Source organism: Lepus europaeus, chromosome 10, assembly GCF_033115175.1.
Source record: "Lepus europaeus isolate LE1 chromosome 10, mLepTim1.pri, whole genome shotgun sequence".
Classification (NCBI taxonomy): domain Eukaryota; kingdom Metazoa; phylum Chordata; class Mammalia; order Lagomorpha; family Leporidae; genus Lepus; species Lepus europaeus.
Window position 1 is genome coordinate 41,282,957 of NC_084836.1, and position 23,736 is coordinate 41,306,692.

At 40.0% G+C, this 23,736-nt stretch overlaps 1 protein-coding gene across 2 annotated transcripts in view; it reads right to left on the reverse strand.

The window, feature by feature from the left end:
• The window catches only part of SYT1 (synaptotagmin 1), a 232,570-nt gene that overhangs the window by 87,173 nt on the left and 121,661 nt on the right, over positions 1-23,736 (reverse strand). For both annotated transcript variants that reach the window (XM_062202061.1, XM_062202060.1), the window contains exon 6: positions 17,731-17,848. In XM_062202061.1, coding sequence (XP_062058045.1) covers positions 17,731-17,848 — 118 coding nt within the window. The remainder of the gene's footprint in view (positions 1-17,730; positions 17,849-23,736) is intronic.

Genomic DNA, 23,736 nt, shown 5'->3' on the forward strand with positions numbered 1-23,736 from the left:
AAAAAAATTATGCATGGATTTCAATTCTTTTGCACCAAAGGAAATTTATCTTTTAAGCCCATTTCCCAACAGACTTTTTCCAAGTACCCTTGTATATTTGTATATAATTTGACTTGAGGAGAGTGTCATTAGCTTTGGAGGAAACTCATATAACACTTTAATTATGTTCTCTTCAAACTTATAACATGAATACTGAAGATATTTTTATTAAGAACAACAAAAAAGCAGCCCTGATTGCAATATATGTGTGCGTGAAGAATTTATCACTTGAAGATCAGGCTGAAATGTACTTTCTGTTGAGCTCTGACACTTTCATCCCTAGAAGAAATGTTTCCTAAACAATTGGCTTAACCTTGGGTCAGCCGGGCTTGTTGATTGAGAGAGGCAAATTTAGCAATTAGTTAAATAAGGAATCACAGGGGCACAGAGGAATCCTCTCTGCTGCAATATTTTGCATTTCTTTCCTAGATTCTTCTGAAAAGCAGCTCAGTTAAAGTATATGCTATTGGCAAGTGGAACAATCCATTTGATTTAAGGTGAAGGCTACCGAGAAGATGAGTGATCCAACCAGAGATTTCTCCCTTTTGAGAAAGGCCAGGATGAGCACAGCCTGGTAGTTTGATACAGAAAATGAAACTTCAGCTCCAGGAAATCAAGCTGAAGAGGGTCAAAAGGTCTTTGGATGTGAGGCTGTGGAATTTTACATGGGTATTTCTCTTGTTTCGGGTGTTGATTTTATAGGTGGGATTTGGGAACTTGGAGATGAGTCAAAGTTGAAGTCTTAATCACTAAAATATACACCACCAGTGAGCAGTGAATGTGATTCATATTGTATCCAATTAGGTATTTATTAGCTGGGGCAGGGCACCAGCAATTGCTTTGGGAGCAGGCCCTGCCACTTCCAGTCAAATTAACATAGCAGCAACAGCTTCCATGGTGTAGTGTCTAATTTTGAAAGGAGAAAGAGAGTTTATCCAGCAACCAGGCATTAACTTGGTAATTAGGAAGACAGAGGCTCTATTCTTTTTATTCTCATTTGTTGGACCAATTAGCTGTGTTTGTCTTGGACCAGCTCTCATAAAAAAAAGTGCTTGGAAGAGAGTTTCAGTATGTTAAATAATTAAAATAAATAGCTTGAAAAGCAGAAGGTGGTGGAAATTCACTGCAACCTGCTCTCTATCACTGGGTTCCACATTCGTGGATTCAACCCATTGTGGGTCAGAAACATAAAAAAATTGCCTCTTCACTGAATGCAAATAGATTGTTTCCTATTATTCCTCAAACAATGCAGTGTAAGCCATTTATGCAGCACTTACATTGCACTAAGTATAGGTGATTTAAAGTCTAGTAAGGATGTGTTTGGCTCATACACAGATAGTATGCCATTTTTAAAGTTTATATTTGAAAGGCATAGCAAAAGAGAGAGATCTTGCATCCAGTGCTTCATTCCCCGAATACCTAGAACAGCCCAAGTTGGGCCAGGATGAAGCCAGGAGCTAGGAACTCCATCCAGGTATCCTAAATGGGTAGCTGGGACCTAAGTACTTGAGCCATCATCTGCTGTGTCCCAAAGTGCTTATTGGCAGAAAGCTGGATCAGAGGGGGGGACTTAAACTAGGTACTCTGATATGGGATGCAGGCTTCCCAAGCAGTGGCTTAACCTGCTGTGCCACAAAGACTACTCATTAGCATGCCCTTTTATATAAGGGATTTGAGCATAAGAGGATTTTGATTAGAGCGGAGGCAAGGTAGGGGAGGGAGGGAGAGGAGACCTGGAACCAACTGCCAATGGATATTGAGGGACCAACTCTATGTGAGGAAAAATATCATTGGTTTTATTTCTTAGAAAATTTTGCTGGGTCATGGAGCCAAATGATAACAGGGGAGGGGAGAAAAATTTTCTAGTTAGCTTTAGGATGCTCTCCTAGGTTAGTCTAATCAAGTGACTGCTATGCAAATAATGAAAAGGCATTCTTTAAAATATGCATAACCTCATATAAATAAATACCCAATACTTGTATTTAAATTAGTCACATAGGAACACATAATCGTCCAGAAACAAGATAGGCTGAGAAAAAGTAAATTAACCTAGAACTGTCTTTGGATTAAAATAACCAACATTTACATAATGTTTTCTACTTAGAGCTCTCATTTACTATTTTCTATTGACTCAACGTGGCTGGCTGTCTTTTATAGTCCAATTTTATGGATGAACAGACTGAGGATCAGAAAGGTTAGAGGCATCAGATTCCAGTTTCCCAAGGCCAGTTGCTGTTCCCTTTCCCCTGCACCCTGCTGTCTCTCGGGAGAGGTTCTGTTTATGGCTGAGTTACAACCCCACTGGAGGCCAAGGAGGCAAGGACAAATGCTGGCATTTTCAGATAGGTGTTTATTATTAGGCTTTGCCCTGTAATAACTGTTAAATCATGCCTTAGGCAAGCCTTTTGGCAAGGTCAGGGCACATATAAAGCATTCTATAAAGTGAAATTCCTGTTGGGAGGCTTTTAAGGTTTTTATATTTTAATGAAGTTATTAAAATGAAAGTTCAGACTTGCATAATTCATAAGCATTCCCTACTTTTAAAATCTCTGCCAGTAAACTATTTAAAAAAATTCAGTGTAATCCTTATATAAAACATGAACACGTATTTCACTTAAGATTAGAATAGATTTGTTATTAGAGTAAATTGGAACTTCACTGTAATGTAACACAGCTCTTTAGGCTAGTTTCATCTACATGTGTTCACTGCATTAATACAGCACTATAAAAGTCACAAGTGTTTTCCAGATAGACAACTGGAAATGGCCATCTTTAGTAAAAGGCAGCTTTCAAACGTTCAAGTGGTTTTGTACAGTCTAGAGATTGGGAAATTCTCTTGAACATGCTGGTTTTGACTTTTAAAAAGACAGATGTTTTTACTTGGACTTTCAGTGACTCACAGATACCTTCACGGTGTTATCACAATGATGCTCAATTGAGTGCTTTAATGGATTCAAACTCCTGGAAAATAGTCGATGAAACTCTGAAAATCTACAAGCTAATGACCTGAAAATTTTTTTTGGTACTTTTGCAATCAATCCAGGTTGTCTTTTTCAGCAACTCATTTTTAGGTTTTGAACTTAGGGTAATTACATCTTACTTTAAAATCCTTTCTTATTTAGATGCATGATGAGGCTGTATAAATGTCACATTTGGCTTCTGAGCAACAGGAACTAGTAGAGAAACTGCAGCAAGCAAATATTAGTAACCTAAAAGAAAATGGAGACTTTCCTCCATTGCTCTCCTCTTACCAAGATGAAGAAACTCTATCACAGAGATACTAACATTTTATCTGTCAATGCAAGGCAAAGCTTTCTTTCCATTTGTTATTTGCCTTTTTAATAATGGAATTTAGTCCTTGGGAGGAACTGACATCTTTACTATATTTATTCCCTACCCAAGAGCATATTATTCTATTCATTTGGTTCTCTTTTGAAACTTGAGCTATGCTTATAAGGGAACTTTGAAACATAATGATATAGTCAGTCAGTAGGTAGAATGGGAAATGCATGCATGTCAACTGCAAGGATCTCTATCATGTATTGCTGAGTGAAAAAAATGCAGAGTCATGCATTTGCTGGGATATTTTTATAAAATGCTCATGTATGTGCATATTTGATAAAAGCAGAAAAGTAAATTTGGAAGATTATGAGATTTTAAATTTTTTTGTGAGACAACTGAGGAATAGGAAGGGATTACAGGACTACTGTGAGTACTTAGCATTTTATATAGTGAAAGAAGTGGTGGGATTATGGCTACTTTTAACTATTTCTTGAACTTTTTTATAACTTTAAGGCAACTTGTAGTGAAATATTAAAACAGTGCTATTTGTAAAAGTGTTTTCTTAAATTATGATCTAAAATCCATATTATAAAAATGATGACAGCTCTAATAACAACTGTATAATCTCGCAGTTCCACAGGACTATGTATTCTGCAAGGGTGATGGCAGTAAATGTGTACTGGGCTTCTTTTTGGTTTCAGAGGACAATTTGTTAATTTGCTAATTGTCATATTGTTGGCTGAAATCAGAAGCTTGGAGAGATTCATAGATGCCAATCAATCATGTGCCTTAGTTGTGGATGAAGGCAGCTTCAGCAGTCCTGAGGATGTAAAGCAAATGTGCTGATTTCATATTTTTAAGTTAGAAAGTCAATTTCCTACACAAACATTGGAACCCATTTATTTGAAGAAAAAAAGGATTACGGAAGCCTCACCGTTTTCTAGCAGTCACTGAGAATGATGCAGAGCAAAAGCTGAGCCATTAGTAATTCAGAAAGGCAACCAGCCGCTATGGTCTTTTGACTTCCTTTTGTAAGTAGTTAGTCTATAAAGCAGTAGACAAGTAAGATGCTGAATCATTGCCGTATCTGTTCACGCTGGGCAGAAGATGTGACCAGAGGATCATTCTCTGTCTTTACTTTTCCCTGGGAAATGTCTTCATGACTGTCACTGGGGTGTAACTATAATAATGCGTGTCCATTTCTGTGTCACTCTTTTATCAGTAGAGATAGGCTGGTACATTTTTTTACACCACTAAAGTGGGTGAGGGTGGAAGAAATAAAGAGAGGAGGTGAAATCTCCTGAAAATGATAACAAAAGTAACCGATGAATTTCAAAAACAACATCTTCTGGTTTTAATTATTTCTCAGCTGCTTTTTCTATTATTTTAAGATTCATACTAATGCCCAAAGAATTTCACTATGTCATAAAGGGGAAAAGTCAATCAACCTTAAGATGAAAATAAAGTAGGTTGATAGAAGTTTTAGATTCATAACTGGCTGCTTAGGCATGGAATGCTGAGGGATGTTCCTTCACTATGTATGCTAAAGGCTCTGGGAGTGCAAATATAAAGGGATGCATCCCTGCTTTCAAAGTGGCTCATACTACCCTAGGTGCAAGATGATGGAGAAGGGAAAAAAAGAGGGATAATTTACAACTGAGGTGAGAAATAAGGGGTTAAGGGACCAACTGAGAATAGTTGGAAGTGGAAATGACTATAATAAAGTACAGTTTTTAAAAAAGATTGTTTTGATGTTGTAATTTATCTGAATGTTCTAATGTTTGAGACTTCAAAATTACATGTTTTTGTCCCTTAACTATTGGAGGTTTTCCTAAAAGAAATTTATAGCTTCGTGAAAGGAAAAGACAATTAATACAGAGTTTTCCTCTATAATAGTACTTCAAAAAGTTTGTGGATATGTTAATATTGGTGCAAAAATAGTAATTCCTCATATGAGGCATCTTCAAACAGTTTATGGAAAATATGTATTATGAAAAAACTGGGTTTCAAAGCTTTTTTTCTACCAAAATCAACTTCATAAAACATTTTAAACTTTTTATTTATTTGAATCGGGGGGGAGAGGGAGGGGAGTGGTGAGGGAGAGGGAGAGAGGGGGGAGGGAGAGGGAGGGAGGAGATCTATCTGTTGGTTCACTTCCCAGATGGCCAGAGCTATGCCGATCTGAAGCCAGGAGATCCCTTCGGATCTCCCACATGGGTGCAGGGACCTGGGCCCAAGGACCTGGACCATCCTCTACTGCTTTCTTGGGCCATAGCAGAAGGCTGGATGGGAACTGGAGCAGCTGGGACTCGAACTGGTGCCCATACAGGATGCCGGCACTGCAAGCAGCAGCTTTACCTGCTACACCACGGCCTCGGCTCCTTAACTTAATTTTTAATTCTACTTCCAATGAATTTTTTGGACTACTCTCAAACACTTCAAATAATTTTAAGAATCTTTACCAATTATGGATAATAAAATCTCTTGAAAGAGATCACTGAATATAATTTTAAAAATGGGAGTTCTTTCGTGTATCACTAGGTATGTGAAAAAAAAAAAAAAAACTTGACTGACTAAACCAAAATGCAGTAGATGAGTTTCATTGTGGGCAAGAGATAATTCTCTGAGTGCTCTATCTTTGTCAACTTAATTACCTATTGGAAATCAGGCCGTCTATTTACGGTATAGTGAATGGCGAGAAGAGAAGCAAAATGATCAAGGATGCCAATGTAACCATTCTGGGTTATCTTAGATAGGTGACTGTGGAGCTGTTGGCTATGGAAAGACACTGGAGTTGCTGCAGGAGTACAGGATTTGGGATGTCTTATTTTAAGCCTATAACATGAACAGACTCACATTTATCTCAGCCCTATATTTCAATTTGTTCTGTCTCCTAAAGCAACACATCTATGCCACCCAACTGGAAAGCAGCAAAGAAAATTTGACGAAGGTTTTTGAGTAGAAGGGTGCTTTTGAGACCATCCTGGATGGTTTTCCCTTTTATCTGTCCTTTTTGAAACATCAAGGTCATTTCTTAATTCTAGTGTTGGGGGGCATGATAAACGGGTAGTTCTTACTCCTGCTCTACCTTTCATGATCCTCAGACTTTAATCATGTTCCTGTTCAGGCTTCCTTTTCCAGACTACAAAGTCTCAGTCGTCTTGGCCTGTCCTCACATGTGGTACCCTGATCCCTTGCTTCTACCTGCCCTGGCAACCAGTCACCTAACACCACTGCTCTCCTGAGTTGTGCAGTCATAACTACATGTATTCCACACACAGGAGAGTTCCAGTCCTGGAGAAAGGTAGAGCATAGCCCCTCTCATAGTTAAAAAATTTACTGTGACAATATAAAGGGATAGCAGCAGACTTGGTGAATTTCCCAGTGGATGGGTTTTGTGACCTGTTCCCTTGGTTTGTGGTCGACCCTATTATTCTCTATTCTATACTGATTTATTTTTTTCCTTTCTAGGTATTATCTCTGGACCAAAATGAAAGTCATCCACTATATTTTGGTTTAATCAGTAATTAAAATGTAATTTTTGGGGCTGGTGGGCTGCAGTGATCTAAGCTGCTGCCTAGAAAGCTGGCATCCCACATGGGTGCACCTGTTTGCGTCCTGGCTGGTTTGCTTCTGATCCAACTCCCTGCCTGATAAAGCAGTGGAGGATGGACCAAGTACTTGGGTCCCTGCCACCCATGTGGGAGACCTAGATGGAGCTCCTGGCTTCTGTCTGGACCAGCCCTGGCCATTGAAGCCATTGGGAGAGTTAAATAATGGATGGAAGATCAATTCATTCTGTCTCTTTGTTTCTCTCTGGCTCATTCTCTCCTTCAAAAAACAAATCTATTAAGAAAAGTAATTTTGATCCACAAAGTCCCATAGCAATTTTCAGAGGTTGTAAGCAACATCACACTGTCCCACCTCACCCCAAAGCATCAGAGTCAGCCCTTGATAAAATCTGAGTAGTAGGTAGAGGTTTTCTTTAGTGTCTCTTAGCCCTGGATTCTGTTCCATCATGTTCAGGAATATCTCTTCTCCCTCACTGTTTCATATCTATCCTTCTGTGAGTGCAAATAATCACTCACTAGAATGTCTGGTCTTATGGACTGTATGATGCTATTTTTGCTGTCTACATAGCTAAATAATACTAAGCAATCAACCAACTAATTTTTACTAGTGACTTCTACAATGGAGTTTTAGGAATAAAGGATATATGTAACCAGGTAGAAGTTATAGACATTTTTCAAACTATAACATGGAGTTAGTTACTGGCTTTTCCAGTTGACCTTGGTGGGAAAGGAGAAGGATTAGAAGTCATGTTGTATTTAGAGTCTGGAGACAGACTATTTGGGTTGATAGCCTAGCCTAGCCAAATACTGATTCTGTGACCTCGGACAAGTTACTTGCCACTCTGTGCTTTAGTTGCATCCATTAGATAAAACCTCCTTCTGGCTGTAATGGGAGTTAAATCAGTTATCAGTTATCACAGGTACAGCATTATAGCACTGGCTGCCTCCTTATTTTATGCAAGTATCTGCTATTCCTTTCACTGCTAAGGACTGGACTGGTGGCTGGGATAGAGTGGCTATTCACATGTTTGTTGGATGACTGGATTGGTGCCTGCTGGCTAAAGGGTGTCAGGTTTTTTGTGCTAACTGTACTGAACTGACCCACTTCAGCCATCCCTGATTTCTCTTGATTTGAATCTAATCCTGGAGAAAGGTAGGGCATGCCCTCTCTTGTAGTTAGAAAGTTGACTGATGATACAAAGGGATAGCAGCACCCTCGGTGAATATCCTCAGCTGATGGTCCCACACCTCACTTCCGTCTTTACCATTTTCTTAGAGCTGCTTCAGGCATCGAATTTCTATCCATTCTGTGGCATTGAACTTGGCTAGAACTCTTGAATCACTCAAATTTCTAGGATGTTCCAGTTTTAGGATTTGTCATTTATTTTTTTAGATCAATCTATTCCCATCTTGGAGATTCAAATTATTTTATCAGTAGTGTAATTAAGCATTTTGAAGTGTCCCAGAATGAATTTTATATTGTAACATTCAAGCCTAAAATTATGATGAAGCTTCTGACATCAGACAACTTATCATGCATATTCCTGTCCCCTCAGCTCAATAAGATGCAGTTTATTTGCATATAATTGCTTGACCCCGATATCATGGCCAATTAATTTGCATATCCCTATCTAATTGGCTCAAATAAGTTTTTGCCATGTTATTTATTGGCCCAGCTCCCAGATTAGTGGCTTTTGGTTCAAATCAATTGAATTCTGAGTGGTTAACTTTGTTTTGCTTTCAGCAGTGATGGAAGGACAGATAAGGGTGGTGGTCAAGGGTACTAGCCAACAGCTCCAGAATGTAGAGAAGAAACGTCCCCTGCTTTCATCTCCTCTTTCAGTGAAAGACACTGAAGAACAATAATTTAGACATGCAGGCTGGGTGTTTCTCAGAGAGGACAATGGGCTGGTGAAAGAAATAGAACTTACTTTCAAGAAGCTTTAACTGTACATATTAATGAAGTACAATGTGAGGATTTGATACATACATGTGATGTGCAATGACCAAATCAGCTTTATTAGCAAGAAATAGAATATTTGAGAAAATTCTAGTATTTGATACCATGGATATATGCTACATTGAACACAAGTTCCAGCTTTGAACTAGGCTGAGCTGAGCTGAGCCTCAGCAAAAATTGTGATACAGCATTTGAGGCTCTAAAGTGTAGTTTTCAAATTTAAGATGAATGAGAGTAACATGGATTGGGGAGGAGGCTTGTTTAAAATGCAGTTTTCAAGTTTCCACTCTTTTTTTTTTTTTTTTTTTTTTTACAATTTGGGACATGCTCAAGCTGACTTGCCCCAAATCGTAGAGACAGAAATGTGCCAGAGGATTTTAATTCAATCCCACCAAGGTGGCATGTACCAATGCCATCTTACTAGTCCAAGTGATCAGTTTCAGGTCACAATTGATCATAATGATAGGTCTAAGAGTCAAAGGAATCACATAAACAAGACTAGTGTCTGCTAATACTAACTGATAGAATAAAAAAGGGAGAGAACGATCCAACATGGGAAATGGGATACACAGCAGACTCATAGAATGGTAGATGCCCTAAACAATACTCTGGCCTCAGAATCGGTTCTTAAGGCATTTGGATCTGGCTGAAGAGCCCATGACATCATTTCAGGCATGGAAAGTGAAGACACTCTTTTTTTTTTTTTTTTTTTTTGAGAAAGACCTAAATGAAAGATCTCTGCGAGTGAGATCCCAGTGGAAAGAACAGGTCATCAAAGAAGGAGGTACCTTTCTCTGAAGGGAGGAGAGAACTTCCACTTTGACTATGACTTTGAGTTCACCGACTTCAATCTTATTTAGACAAAAGGCTTCCATAGCCTTGGAAATTCATGACAAGAGCCTAGGGAGATTACTGAAACCATAAACAAGAGTATCAATTTGTTAAGTCAACAACCGGAGTTGCTGTGCACTTACTCCTCATGTAGGATCTCTGTCCTTAATGTGTTGTTCAATGTGAATTGATGCTGTAACTAGTGCTCGAACAATATTTTACACTTTATGTTTCTGTGGGTGCAAACTGTTGATCTTTACTTAATATATACTAAATTGATCTCCTGTATATAAAGAGAATTAAAAATGAATCTTGATGTGAATGGAATGGGAGAGGGAGTGGGAGATGGGAGGGGTGCAGGTGGGAGGGAAGTTATGGGGGGAAAAAGCCATTGTAATCCATAAGCTGTACTTTGGAAATTTATATTTATTAAATAAAAGTTAAAAGTTTCCACTCTTAAATATTGAGGTATAGCTTGGTTTTGGTCCTTAAAATGTTAAATTTTAACAGGTACCTGGGTGACTCTAATAGAGGTAGACACGGTATCCTATCTGATAAATGCTGCCTGAAGCCATGATCTGCCTCTCCTCATTCATGGTTTCTGTGTGGAATCTGGTGGTTGCCTGAAACTGAAGTGCTGTTTCCTATATGACTTAGTTCAGAATATTTAAATCTGGCTGATTTCCTCAATTAACATTTCTAGGTCAGTAGAAAAGTAGAGGAAAAACAAACTGAAGCAGGAGTTCTCTAAAACTTGCGTCTCATGGGAAGGAGAGAATGTGTGTGTGTGTGTGTGTTGTGGGCTGGGTTGGTGAGTGGAGCAGAGCATATCTAACTAGCCTGGGTCACAGTAGCTGAGCCATATGTAGGTGGGTGACTTACACAGGGGATTTCATGACATAGGTGGAAAATAGAATAAAAAAGTAAGTTTAATTTTGTGCAAAAATGTTTGAAACTCATGTGTATAAGGGATCTTAAAGTTGAAAAATGCATATTATAAAATTATGCATGTATTTCAAAATTGTTTTGCACTGAAAATAAACTTTGCATTTAGAAGATTGTATTTCAGAGGAGGACAAAGAGAAAGGATGCATGTGCATGCGCACACAAACAACACAGACATACACAGAGAGATGTGTACACAGAGACAGAGACACACATAGAGAAAGAGAACTCGCATCTACTGGTTCACTCCCTAGATGCCCACAATGGCTGGGCCTGAAGCTGGTGGCCAGGAACTCAATCCAAGTCTCCTATTTAGGTGTCAGGAACTGGAGCTATGTACTGAACCCAGGTACTACAATGTGGGATGTGGGCATTTTTTTTTTTTTTTAAGATTTACTTATTTATTTGAAAGGCAGAGTTAGAGGGAGATGGTAAGAGAGTTCTTCAATCCACTGGTTCATTACGCAAATGGCCACAATGGCCAGAGCTGGGCCAGGCTGAAGCCAGGGGCCAGCCGTGTCTTCAGAGTCCCTTACATAGGTGGTGGGTGCCTAAGCACCTGGCAATTCTCAACCTCCTCCCCAGGTGCACTGGCAGAGAGCTGGATTAGAAGTGGAGCAGCCAGGACTGGAACTGGTTGCCCATGTGGGATGCTGCCACTATAGGCAGTGGCTTTACCTGATACCCACAATGCCAGCTCTGGGATGTGAGCATCTTCACTTCCACCTTAACCACCCCAATTTATCCTTCAATTCCATTTTCCATGAAGTTTTTGAAGTTCCTCTGAGATCATAGTGACTCTTTGACCACCATGAGTCCCTTTTCTTCCTCTCCATCATTTGTCTCAAGTGGTCACTCAACTTTGGAATTTCATTGATCCTTTCCTGTAGCCACAACTTTGCTTTTCACAATACAGATTTGATGATGATAAACCAGGACTTGGGATGGCCAGAAAGAAGACAGGGGTTGGGCCATGGGAGAGGAGACCAACACTTGCATTCACACTTTCTGAAGCTATCACCGGTTGTCAGCCCCTGGGGTGTCCTACATGATCCTACCTCATAGTCACCTCTCTAGCTCTTTGGATATCAGGGCATTGGTGGAGAAGATGCCTTTGATTTCAATCTTTTATGTATGTTTTCTCAGCACCCTTTTGTCCCCACACCTGACATCCTTTTCTCCCCATTATTTGGTGAACACAAACTATATCAAGGTAACAGGATTGCAATACTTTTTTTTCCTTTATTGATTTGCCATAGTTGCTAACAGTACAAACCCTTGACAAAAATCCCAAAAGGACTTGATGCTGTCTTCAGGGAACAAGGGAAGTAGAACAGGTCTGTGAGACTTCCTTCTGTTTCCGATTGGGCTGGGTGAGAAGAATCTGCCAGAAGTCCCAAGTGAGGCAAGGAAATGCATTTGTGATTTTAAAGAAGACAAAGGGAGTTTCTTGGAGCTATTTGATGAGGAGAATTGATAGAGCTTTACAGAAATGAACATTTCCCTAGTGACAAGAAGTTCTTGATTTTTAACATTCAAAAATATTTATTTACTTATGTGGAAGGGGAGAGCGAGAGAGCGAGAGCGAGTGTCAGGGTTAGGACAGGCCAAAGGCAGGAGATAGGAACCTCATCTGGTTTTCCCATGTGGATGGCAAGGACCCAAGATTTTGGGCCATCATCTGCTATCTCCAAGGCATACACACAGGAAGCTAGATAGAAAGCATGGAGCAGCCAGAACTCCAACTTGGCACTCCAACATGGAGTGTGGGAGTCCCAAGTGGTAGTTTAATCTGCTGTTCACAATACCCACCCCTCCCACAATCTCTGAGGCCTTCCTGTCCTCTGCAGACCTCCTCTTGGAATCTCAGCTCCAGGGAGGGGAAGGCACTTTCCTAGATCACAGCTGGGGGGGTCCTTGTCCTCCCATGGTGAAGGCTGAGTGCTGTGTTGCCAAGTGTGTAGGGAGTCAGGGGACCTGGGCTTCCATCTTACCTATAAACCAGGTGGCTTTGAATGTCAGAAATAGAAACAATTGCAATTATTGACACTTCTGTCTACATGCCATGTAAGGGAAGACTGTCGATGTACATTATCTGGTATTTCTAAGCTCCAGTTAGCTCACTGGCAAAATGAGAATCTTACCCTCAGATACCTCCCAAGACTCATAAGAACCACATGAAAAAACCAAGTTACGAAAACATTCCTAAAGTAGAATGTGTTCCATACCTGATAATGTAACTTTTTAATAGTAAACTTGAAAAATAGAATTTATATCTGATAGCTTTGAAATTTCAATCTAGTAACACTTCCAAAATTGAATATTAAAGCTATTGTGTATTTCAGGACTATGAAACAGCTTCACATGCTTGGCAGTCTGTTTCCCCAATGCCTTTAGTTTCTAAGGCTTTTTCAAATTCTTTGCCCCGATTTTCACAAACTAACCTGATGGGAGAATTGCTGCAAACAAAGATGTGTAAAAGGCAGTGAATACTCTGAGACAGGTTTACTAGGCAGAAGGCTTGATTCTAAGTACATGGGAAAAAAACAAAACAACAATAACACAAAGCCTACTCAGATTCCATGTGCTAAGTTGCTCCTGAAGAGCAGTTTTTAGCCTGCAGGACCCAAGGTCTCAATACGAATAGCTAGATACAGAAAGCCCTTCCTTCGAGCACTTGAGATAGAGCATTAAGAATGCAAGTACTTAAAAACAACACTACTAGTCAAACAATATCCTATACCTTGTGCGGTTGTGTGAGGGCAGCCTGTTGAAATCCTTGCTTAGTATATACTAAGTTGATCTTCTGTATATGAAGGTGATTGAAAGTGAAACTCGATGAAGGGCGGGATGGGAGAGGGAGTGGGAGAGGGGAGGGCCGCGGGAGGGAGGGAGGTTGGGGGGGGGGAAGCCACAACAATACAAAAGTTGCACTTTGTAAATTCACATTTATTAAATAACAGAAAAAAAAAAGAAAAAAAATGCAAGTACAAGTCTGCTTGTCCAGTTAAGCTTGTGATGGTTAAGCTACGAAGGACTGCTATTGACATCTTTTGATGTGTGGATAAATGATACAGGAAAATGTACACTGCATTTTGAAGCAACACAGGAGGAAGGAAAGAAACTCAATCTTTTGGAGGATAGTAAGAAAAATTGTTAAATACTTTATTTTCTGGTTGATTCCATATCTTAATTCACTTTGGGTTTTTAGCAAAAAAGGAGCCTACTGATATATTTGCTTGAATTGATCGGTTAACATCAAACAGATGAACCTTTTTTTCCCCATTGAACACAGCAACTGTTAAACTGTCCATTTTGCACATTTATCCCAAGAAATGATAATATTTAGTGATCAGGGCTGGTGTTGTGGCTTAGCAGGTGAAGCTATCATTTGCAAACCTAGCATCACATGTGAGCCGGTTGATATCCTGCCTGCTGTACTTCTGATCCAGCTCCCTGCTAATGTGCCTGGGAAAGCAGCAGCAGATGGCCCAAGTGCTTAGGCCCCTGCCATCCACGTGAGAGATCTGGATGAATTGGCCTGGCCCAGTGCTGGCTATTGCAACCATCTGGGGAGGAAACCAGCAGATGGAAGATCTCTCTCTCTCTTTCTCATGCTGGCTTTGAAGATAAATAATTAAATCTTTAAGGAAATTTATGGAGCACTTGGTTGGGCTAGGCCTTGTGCTTTCATTTATTCCTCATAATAAACTCATCAACAATGTCCCCTTTGTACTCTCACTTAACAGATAATGCACCTGAGGTAGAAAAGAGTTAGATAATTCACCCAATGTCAGTAGCTAGTAGTGGCCATTGGGGTTTAAATCCTACCAAAACAGCCTGCTTTAGTTCCAATTAGCTACCCATTTTCAGAAAATATGTGCTTTGGTATTTGGATTACCTGGAACGATCTTATTATATAATTTTTGTCTCCTGGTACATAGGTCAACTCACTTTGAGACAGACCATCCAAGTACTTAAAGCTGTTTTAATGGCAAGTAGGTTAAGCAAATCTGAAATACAAGACTGTTTTTTCAGGCCATAGCTCCTCTGTAAATAATTCATTATTCATTCTGCAGCTATGCTCAGTGCTACCAGAGAGTGCAAGCATTGTGGGAGACATAAATACAGAACACAGCTAGTGAGGGAGAGGCGTGATGTTTGCGTGGTGTAAACAAACTGCTAGTGGCATCTAAAAAAGGCAAAGATTTGTTCAACTGGGATGGATGAGAAAAAGCTTCATAAAGTCCCATCACCTAAGACGCTCTCTCGCCCTGACCCCGTGGCTTCCTTACTTCTTCCAGGTGGTTGCCAAAATACCATTGACTCATTAAGCCTTCCCTGGCCACTCCATTTGAAAAGTTATTCCCCACCATTCCTTCACCCGCTTCCTTGTTTTACTTCCCACTAGCACCTCTTACCTCTTGATATGCTATATGCTCTTCTTATGGGTTGGCTTCTTATCTGTCTCTCCACACGACAATGCATGCTGTAGGAAGGCAGGGGCTTTTGGCTGACTTTCCTCTAATGTAAACTTAGTTCTCAGGACAAGGTGTGACTCAGACTGGAGACACAATAAATACTTGTGGAATGAATGGAAGAAATAGTACTTAAGTTAGGCCTGAAGAATGGAAAGGATTTATCTAGATGCTGTTGGAAGAAAGTGAATTCCAGGTGAAGGATATGACCTCAGCAGGGAATGGAGGCAGCACATTGCTGCTTGGAGAAGAGTGAGCTGGGTAATTTGGTTAAAATGAGATGTGGTGGGGTAGTGGTTTGATGCTGCAGCTAAGAGGCTCCTTGGGTGTCTGCATCCCATCTTGGAGTGCCTGTGTTCTAGCCCCTGCTCCATTTCTGACCCAGCTTACTGCCAATACACATCCGAGGAGGCAGCAGGTGATGGCTCAAGTAGTTGAGTACCTTCTATCCACGTGGGAGACCACAACAGAGTTCTAGGCTACTGGCTTGGCCTGGTCCAACTCTAGCTGTTACCGGCATTTGGGGGAGCGAGTGAGTCAGAGGACTGAAGTCTCTGTCTACTCTTTTTCTCTTTGTCACTCTTTCTTTCAAACAAATAAAACATTTTTGAAAAAAAATACAGTATGACATAATCTGAAAGTATCTATAAAATATAGACCTGAGTGATTAGACTGATTAGAATTTAATTCTACAGGTAGCAAGGAGTCCTTAAAATTAGGGCTTTTTACATATATATACTTTGTTATATTTTAAAGATATTTAATCGGTTCAGGTAAATCAAATGTAGGAATGAAACCAGGTTGTTTGGGCCCCGTAGCTAATATCATTTTTCTGGATTTCTTTAGAAACATAGAAAATTATAAATATTAGATATAACCTCTGGCTCTAATCTTTCAGGTCACAGTGCCAGGTTAGTCGGTGCAGTGGGTTTCAGGAGTCACTCCAGATGCCTTTCTGTTATTGGGATAACTAACAGTGATACAATTAACTCTACATGGATATGATTGTAAGCTACATAAATATAGCCTGAGAAACTGATCTTCCCTTAGCCAAATTCTGAAAATACCTGCAGTCTCTTTGAAGCCATAAGACAAAAGGATGAATGGTGGATGGTGGAGAAGTCAGAGTGGAAGGAGACAGCAGAATGTTATTAATGACATTAATCTATCAATGACCATGGGAACTGATTTCTAGGACCTTGGAAGAAGCCAGAACACAGGGAGAACACTGAAGCTTTATTGGTTTTATGCTGAAGGATAAAAGATGCATTAGAAGGAGTGAGCGTACTGCACATGGGTGAGAGATGTTTGGCGTGCAAATTTGGAATGGATCATGTGACAGATGATATACAGGGACATGTAATTGTAGTTGGCTATTGAATCAAAGGACAGCAGAAGGTCAAACATGTCTGAAGTTGTCCCAGAATACTAAGCAGTAATCTGGAAATGAACTGTAATTACAGCTGAATTTCTCTTCATGTTTTCCAAACAGAAGCATGTTAAATATTCTTTACTTTTAGAAGAAATTGTACTCATTGCTTCAAATTTTCTCTCTTAGGCTATGAGGCCCCCAAATCCATAAGTTGTAAAACAGGGTCTTGATGACATGAAGCAATTCGTGTGGGTTCCCTAGGTGACTTATTTATAAAGAAAAACAAACTTAGGAGTGAGAAGAATTTGGTTGACAAACTAGTGGGTCGGTAAAACTTAGCTGCAGCAGTTTTTAAATGTTACGCTTTAGACTATAAAATCACCATGCTGCAATAGTGTGACCTTTTAAAGTTTGCAATCTTTTATTGGCAAAATCAGTGAATAACCAGCCATGTCAGTTATTAATTCCACAGCTACCATGACAACTGGAGTCTATTTTTGATGTCCTTGTGGCATATCAAGGAAATTCCTAATACTTTAATGATTTACTGGGAAATTAAAAATGTAATTGATTTAGTCATGCAGAAAAGGAAAAAGGAAGTGACAAGTTCTTGAGTTGACTTTGCTTTTGGGGAAGAATATGCTTCACTCACCATATTTTAACTATAGGTGAGTTGTATAGAATTTTGGATCCAGAAGTCTCCCATCCCCAACATAAACTGTGGAATTAAATGTATTATCATGGGGAGTCACCCACAAACAGTTGTTGTTACTCAAATGCATTTAAAATGTGGTCTTCAATAAAATGTACTTTAAGGTAATTAAGGTAATAATGGAAATATATCAATATAAGGATATAAGGATACAAGGACTGTGTTAGGTTATCAAATACCTAGTAAGTCTCAGGTTTTTTTTTTGTGTGTGTGTGTGTATTATGGGTCAACAAAAGTATAATCTGTCATAAGCATTGACTTCAGAAGAGAAGTAAACCTTTTCGGCTTTCAAAGCCATGGAAACAACAACGGATACTTTGGCTACGAAGAAAATAGACTTCATCTTCTATGCCAATTCCACTAAATTGAGAGTGGCTTCCTGCAGTGCCCTGTGTTGGGATGAATTCCGAGACTGCTTTCTGGCTCCATAGGAAAGAGGGCTGTGATCAATTAAGAAGTGGGGAGTCTCAGCATGGGTGCTATGCATTCAGTATCCACAATGAAGCAGCATTTTAAAAAATCAAACTCCACAGACTCACCCGATAAGCCACCCACATCCATCTTCTTCAGGTTCTTGGCCTCGAGGATGACAACAGTCAGTTTTCCAGCAGTCGGTACATAGCGAAGGGAGAAGCAGATATCACCCAGTTTCTCTTGCTATGAAAATGAGTAAAAGCATATTAGCAACCTTTGAAATAAAGGTAAATACAGCGTGCAAGCACCCACTGTAAATTCTTCAAGAGGAGGATTGTGGCAACTGGAATTTGAGAACTTTGAGATCTACTGGCATTTACCCAGTAGTCTTTCATTGACTCAGGGATCTTCAAGAACAATAACAGTTTTAAAATTTTTTAAAAATTTTAATTTTATCTGAAAGGGAGAGAGGAAGAGAGATCGATTGATTTTCATCTGCTGGTTTGCTCTCCAAATACCTGCAATAGCCAGGGCTGGGCCAGGTCAAAGCCAGGAGCCCAGAACTCAACCAGGTCTCCGGTGCTGATGGCAGACCCAAGCACCTGAGCCATCACCTACTGCCTCTCCGGGTGCATAGTAGAAGACAGCTGGGTCAGAAGCAGGGAAAGTAGGATTGAACCAAGCACTCTGCATCAAAAGCAGTGTGCCAACTGCTGTGCCAAACGCCACTCCACCCAAGTGTGAGAAGTTTTTTTTAAATACCATCTATTACATTTTTTTAAAAAGCCATTTATATTTCAACATTCATCAAAATATATAATTCAGTGGTGCAGGAAATGAGGCAAAGATGACTTTTTTAGAGCATTTTCACTCTTGGAAAAATTTCATAGCTATATTAAATTACTAAGAAAAGAGACTAACACTTCCTTAGTAGAATCAACCCACTTAATTTTTTGTGTTACATTTGAATGGTATCATATCTAATACTGTGTTTAGGGCTTTAGGGGAAAGGATTTCCATTTGCATTTCATTAAATTCTATTTATTGAGGTGAAATTGATAATTCCTAGTAGCTGAAATACAGCAAAGTATAATATTTTATATTTTGACTCATTACAAGTGAGGCCTAGCTTTATTTTTCCTTACCCTGAGAAATTTAAGACTGAGCAGCAGGCTAGAAAACCAAACACATAGTAACCATGCAGAGGATCTCGTAGCTTCTCATGTTTGCTCACTGGAACCATATTTTAAGCCCCCAAAACATTCAGCAATCCCCAAATTGAGCATTTTTGAACAAGTGATGCAAAAATGATGATGGTGACAGATAGAACGTTGAGTTATTTTAAAAAGGACTCATGTCAGTTCTCTTAAATGTCTTATTTTCTAGCTTTACTAATTAAGAATCATGTTCTCATTCACCAAGTCGAATCTGTGTTCATATTTATAAACATGTGTGCCTGAGAGAAGAGTATGTTGGGCTCTCAAATACTGCAGGCTCTCGATTGCTTTCTGACACAGAGAGTTGGCTATGTGGCAAATCAGGGTTCATTTCTTAGTGGTTCTTACCTGTCCCCCCAACCTCCACGTGAATTCTGATTCTAATGAAGGCAATGCTTGGGTCAGACTCCTGCAGATAGACTTACCGTAGGAATGAGGTATCCCAAGGACCTCCCATGTTATTCTCTTACCATGAGTGTATGTGGCCTCATCTATAACTTGCCATGTGTGCGGCCGGCGCCGCGGCTCAACAGGCTAATCCTCCGCCTTGCGGCGCCGGCACACCGGGTTCTAGTCCCGGTCGGGGCACCGATCCTGTCCCGGTTGCCCCTCTTCCAGGCCAGCTCTCTGCTGTGGCCAGGGAGTGCAGTGGAGGATGGCCCAAGTGTTTGGGCTCTGCACCCCATGGGAGACCAGGAGAAGCACCTGGCTCCTGCCATCGGAACAGCGCGGTGCGCCGGCCGCAGCCCGCTACCGCGGCGGCCATTAGAGGGTGAACCAACGGCAAAGGAAGACCTTTCTCTCTGTCTCTCTCTCTCTCACTGTCCACTCTGCCTGTCAAAAAAAAAAAAAAAAATAACTTGCCATGTGTGCTAAACAAACCAGAGTCTCCAGTGTAGAAATAACTGCCTAGATATCATTTAACAGGGTAAGAAAATGTAATTAAGTAATTCTTTTTTCTGGGGGATGCTCATTATAGTCATCTTTCCAAACAAAAAAAGGGTATGATTTTTCTACAGATAAGAAGTAATATATGTAATATATTCAGAGAGAGGAAGAGAAGGCACGTCTTACACTTTCTGTGTTTAAGCAATGCCTCTATTGGAAACAACACTTCATGTGCTTAATTTTTCAATTTCTCAGTCCCCCGTATCATATTACTAAGAACTTTGTTTTTGTCTTTTTGTGTCCATATCTTACTTCATCCACATGGTTGTGAACTCCTTGAAGACAGGATCTTGACCGAAATTGCCACTTTCCACACATTTTCAAAACGTGAATGAATGGAAACTTTAGATAATATCCCTATTTTGAAAGAACTAGGTCATAGCTCCCTTCCATTAGTATAGAAGTAACTTCCTATTATCTAATGTGCCAAATTCCCCTGATGGGCCTTCTCGCCCCCAGGAATTAATTTGCACATCAGGGGAGTCTGGTGGAATAAATTACTCTTCACAGTCTCTGAAAACAGAATGGGAGTCGAAATCACAGAAATGAATGCAAAATATGGACAATTCACTGAACTGTATGAGATGAGGAATGGAAATGAACAAGATTGCTGTTGAATGTGCTCATTAGGACGGTTCTTTCTGCAGGATTCTATCCCTTCTACATGGTCGCCTCCTTGGGGAGCTCTGTGTGTTGCCAGATCAGATTACTGTAACCATTCTCATCAGGCCTCTCAGAAATGACTATGCTTTCTTCAGTAACACATCCCTTTATGGGCCATAACAAATTGTGTGATTAATTAAAGGATCATCTCCATTGTTTTAAATAAATGTCACAATTTATTTTCTTCCAGTGTCATTTAGCTCTTCAATATTATGACATATAAGGAATTTTTAAAACAATTTTAAATATTATTTAGCTTCAGATGAAAGCATTTATATAGCTTGAAAATCTGAAATTCCTCGAAACTTAAAAATGATAGGATGGGGCCGGCGCTCTGTGGTGCAGCAGGTTAACGCCCTGGCCTGAAGTGCCAACATCCCATATGGGCACCGGTTCGAGTCCTGGCTGCTCCTCTTTTGATCCAGCTCTCTGCTATGGCCTGGGGAAGCAGTGGAAGATGGCCCTAGTCCTGGGGCCCCAGCACCCACGTGGGTGACCCAGAAGAAGCTCCTGGCTTCGGATTGGCACAGCTCCAGCCATTGCAGCCAGTTAGGGAGTGAACCATCGGATGGAAGACCTCTCTCTCTCTCTGCCTCTCCTCTCTCTGTTTAACTCTGACCTTCAAATAAATGAATAAAAATTTTTTTTTTTAAAAAAAGATGGGGAAGAATGAGTGTTGGAAAGGAGAAAAAGGAGACTTGGGGAGAAAGAGAAATATAGAAAAGTGCTTAATTTAACACTGTTTATAGAGCTACATTTAATTCATTAATTTTGAGACTTTTACATTTGCTTATAAAATTACCATAATTGGTGTGCCAAATTAAATGCAAGGGAACTTCAAAAAATTCATGGAAAATGGATTTAAAAGATAAATTTGGTGCAGAATTTTTGAAATCTGTGCAGTTTTTTCATAACATTTTCCATGAACCTTTTGGATACTGCTGGGATGCATAGATTTAAAAATTTTCTGCACCAAAATTTATATTTTTGTTTTTCCACACACTTTTTGAAGTGCCTCTGTATATGGTTTTAGATTAATTAATTAAAGTTGCTTTTCAAAATTTAAAAATGAGATTATTCCTGGATCTACAAGCTGTCTGAAAGCTAGTCACTTTTTTTTTTTTCTTTTCTGGAATTTGTGTCCTCTATGCCATCGAGAAGACTGTTCACATTTCCTGTTTTCAGAAAAGGCAAGGAAAATAGCCAGTTCATATGAGCCTTTGTCATGTTATTAAAAAACTGAGCTGTAGTTGTCTGAAACATAAGGAGATGGTTTTTCCAATGTTTCAGATATCTGATTTAATAGTTTTCAAAAGGTAAAAGTTTGAGAGTTGGACAACTTTATTCTATTACAGGATGGTTTGAACCCTTGTTTAATTTCAGGCATCTGCAAATATGACTGCAGTGTGCTTTTCATGTTCTGGATGATGTGGGAACTTGAAGTTCATGTGAAGGAATAAGAGCTCGAATGTGTATTACAGGAGGCCGTGAGGGCACCTGCAGGATTGGGACTCTGCGTGGTGCGGCTCTGGACCTCAGTGTTATCTTCTGGCGATGTGCTCCACTCTGTAACAGCTGAAACAGACTTAGGCCTGTCACTTGCATGGTAGGCAGTGTTACCTATACTTAAAGCCTAGATTTAGGGACTCAGATCAGTATGAATTGTTGGAAACAAATACTGTCTTGTCCTTGGTGAAGTATGTCTTGCCACATACATAAAAGAATAGGATTGGCCTGATAGTATTAGGCAGACAGCTTTACATCCAACCTTTATTTAATGGTTTTTACATGTCAGTTTGGAAGAAAAATGGTTGGGTAGCCAGATGTGAACATTTACTATTAGATGTTCTATTTATCCTCTAAAGTTCCAGAAACCAAGATTTCCTGAATTTAATAAAGTTCTCTTTGCTGGGGTTATTGTGATGGGGAAGAAAAGGGGTTCTTGGAAAATTTAGACAGATAAAAGAAAATAACAAAATCTGTATTTCAGGTCCTTAGTGTTCCTTGACAATTGAGTCTAGTTTTTCCCACAGCAGTCTAAGGAAGTAGATGCTGTTAAGTCCATTTTACAGACACAGATGTTGAGACTCAGAGGTTCTAGAAAGTGATAAACGCGTCTCCAGAAGAAACTGAAACAAGCTCTTTTGACTGTAAATCGTGATTTTTTTTTTTTAAACTACCAAACTGCCATCTGGAATGACAAAAACTAATGCTGCAACTGATCACCCGCTTGGATAGTGTTTTAGTCAAACTTTAAGTTAATTACATCTTCAGCTAAACTGATACTCAATACCAGCTGTTCCCTCTGACTGTTCTTTTTGCCAACATACCTTTCTAACAGGGTCACAGATACTGTTTCCATGAGGCAACTTCTCTGATGTCTCAGTTTTTCTCTTAATTTAACCCAGAATTGCTGATATTTTTTTTTCTTCTTGGTAAGTGTTCCTTAGATTAGACTTCACATCTAACTTCATTTGCTTTCGCCATCACTGCATTCCCTATTTTAACACGTCCACTTGCACCAGGACTTGGCTTCTGTGTGATTTCTGATGCCGCTACCCCGGTCTCCACGCTTCCTTGCCCTATGTCATGACCTCAGTCACAGCCATCACAGCTCCCTCTGTCACCTCTGCTTCCACTTTGGCCATGAGCGCCTTCTGTGGGCGCTCAGCACTAATCACTTCTACCACTTCTGGAACAGTCTGAGAGACCTCTGTAGCTACAGTCTCTCCAAAGTCCAGTGCAGGATTACCATGCCAAGCTAATGTCTGCACGGTGCAGCCCTCTCCTACTGACCGTCAAGGAGACGCAGGGCCGCTGCCCCAACTCTCCAGACCTTTTTACTCCTGCTCTACTACCTCCCCAATCCTCAGAATATATTTTAAATCTGATCACACCCTTCGTTGGTTAGGGCCACACTTGTACAGTGATCCATCACCCCGATGTGTTCAAGAGTATACTGGTTTGAGCCCTAAACACCCTGTGTCCTGGGAAACCCTCCAGTTCCAGGGCAACCATGGCCAGTGGTAACCTTAAGTCCCAGCCACCTTTATTCCTGACCTAGACTTCTGTAGTAGCCTCCTCACATCTTCTAACTGCTTCTAGTTTTTTCTTCATATAAAAATTGGAATAATCTTTTTAAAATGGAAGTTTAGTCCTGGACCAATCCTGCTCAGAGCCCTTCAATATCTTCCCATGTCATTTACAATGACATATATATTTCTTATACTAGAAGGTCTTACCTGATCTCCTCCCTCCTTTCCTAATACTATTTTGATCTCAAGTTCTGGTCCCAAAACAGGC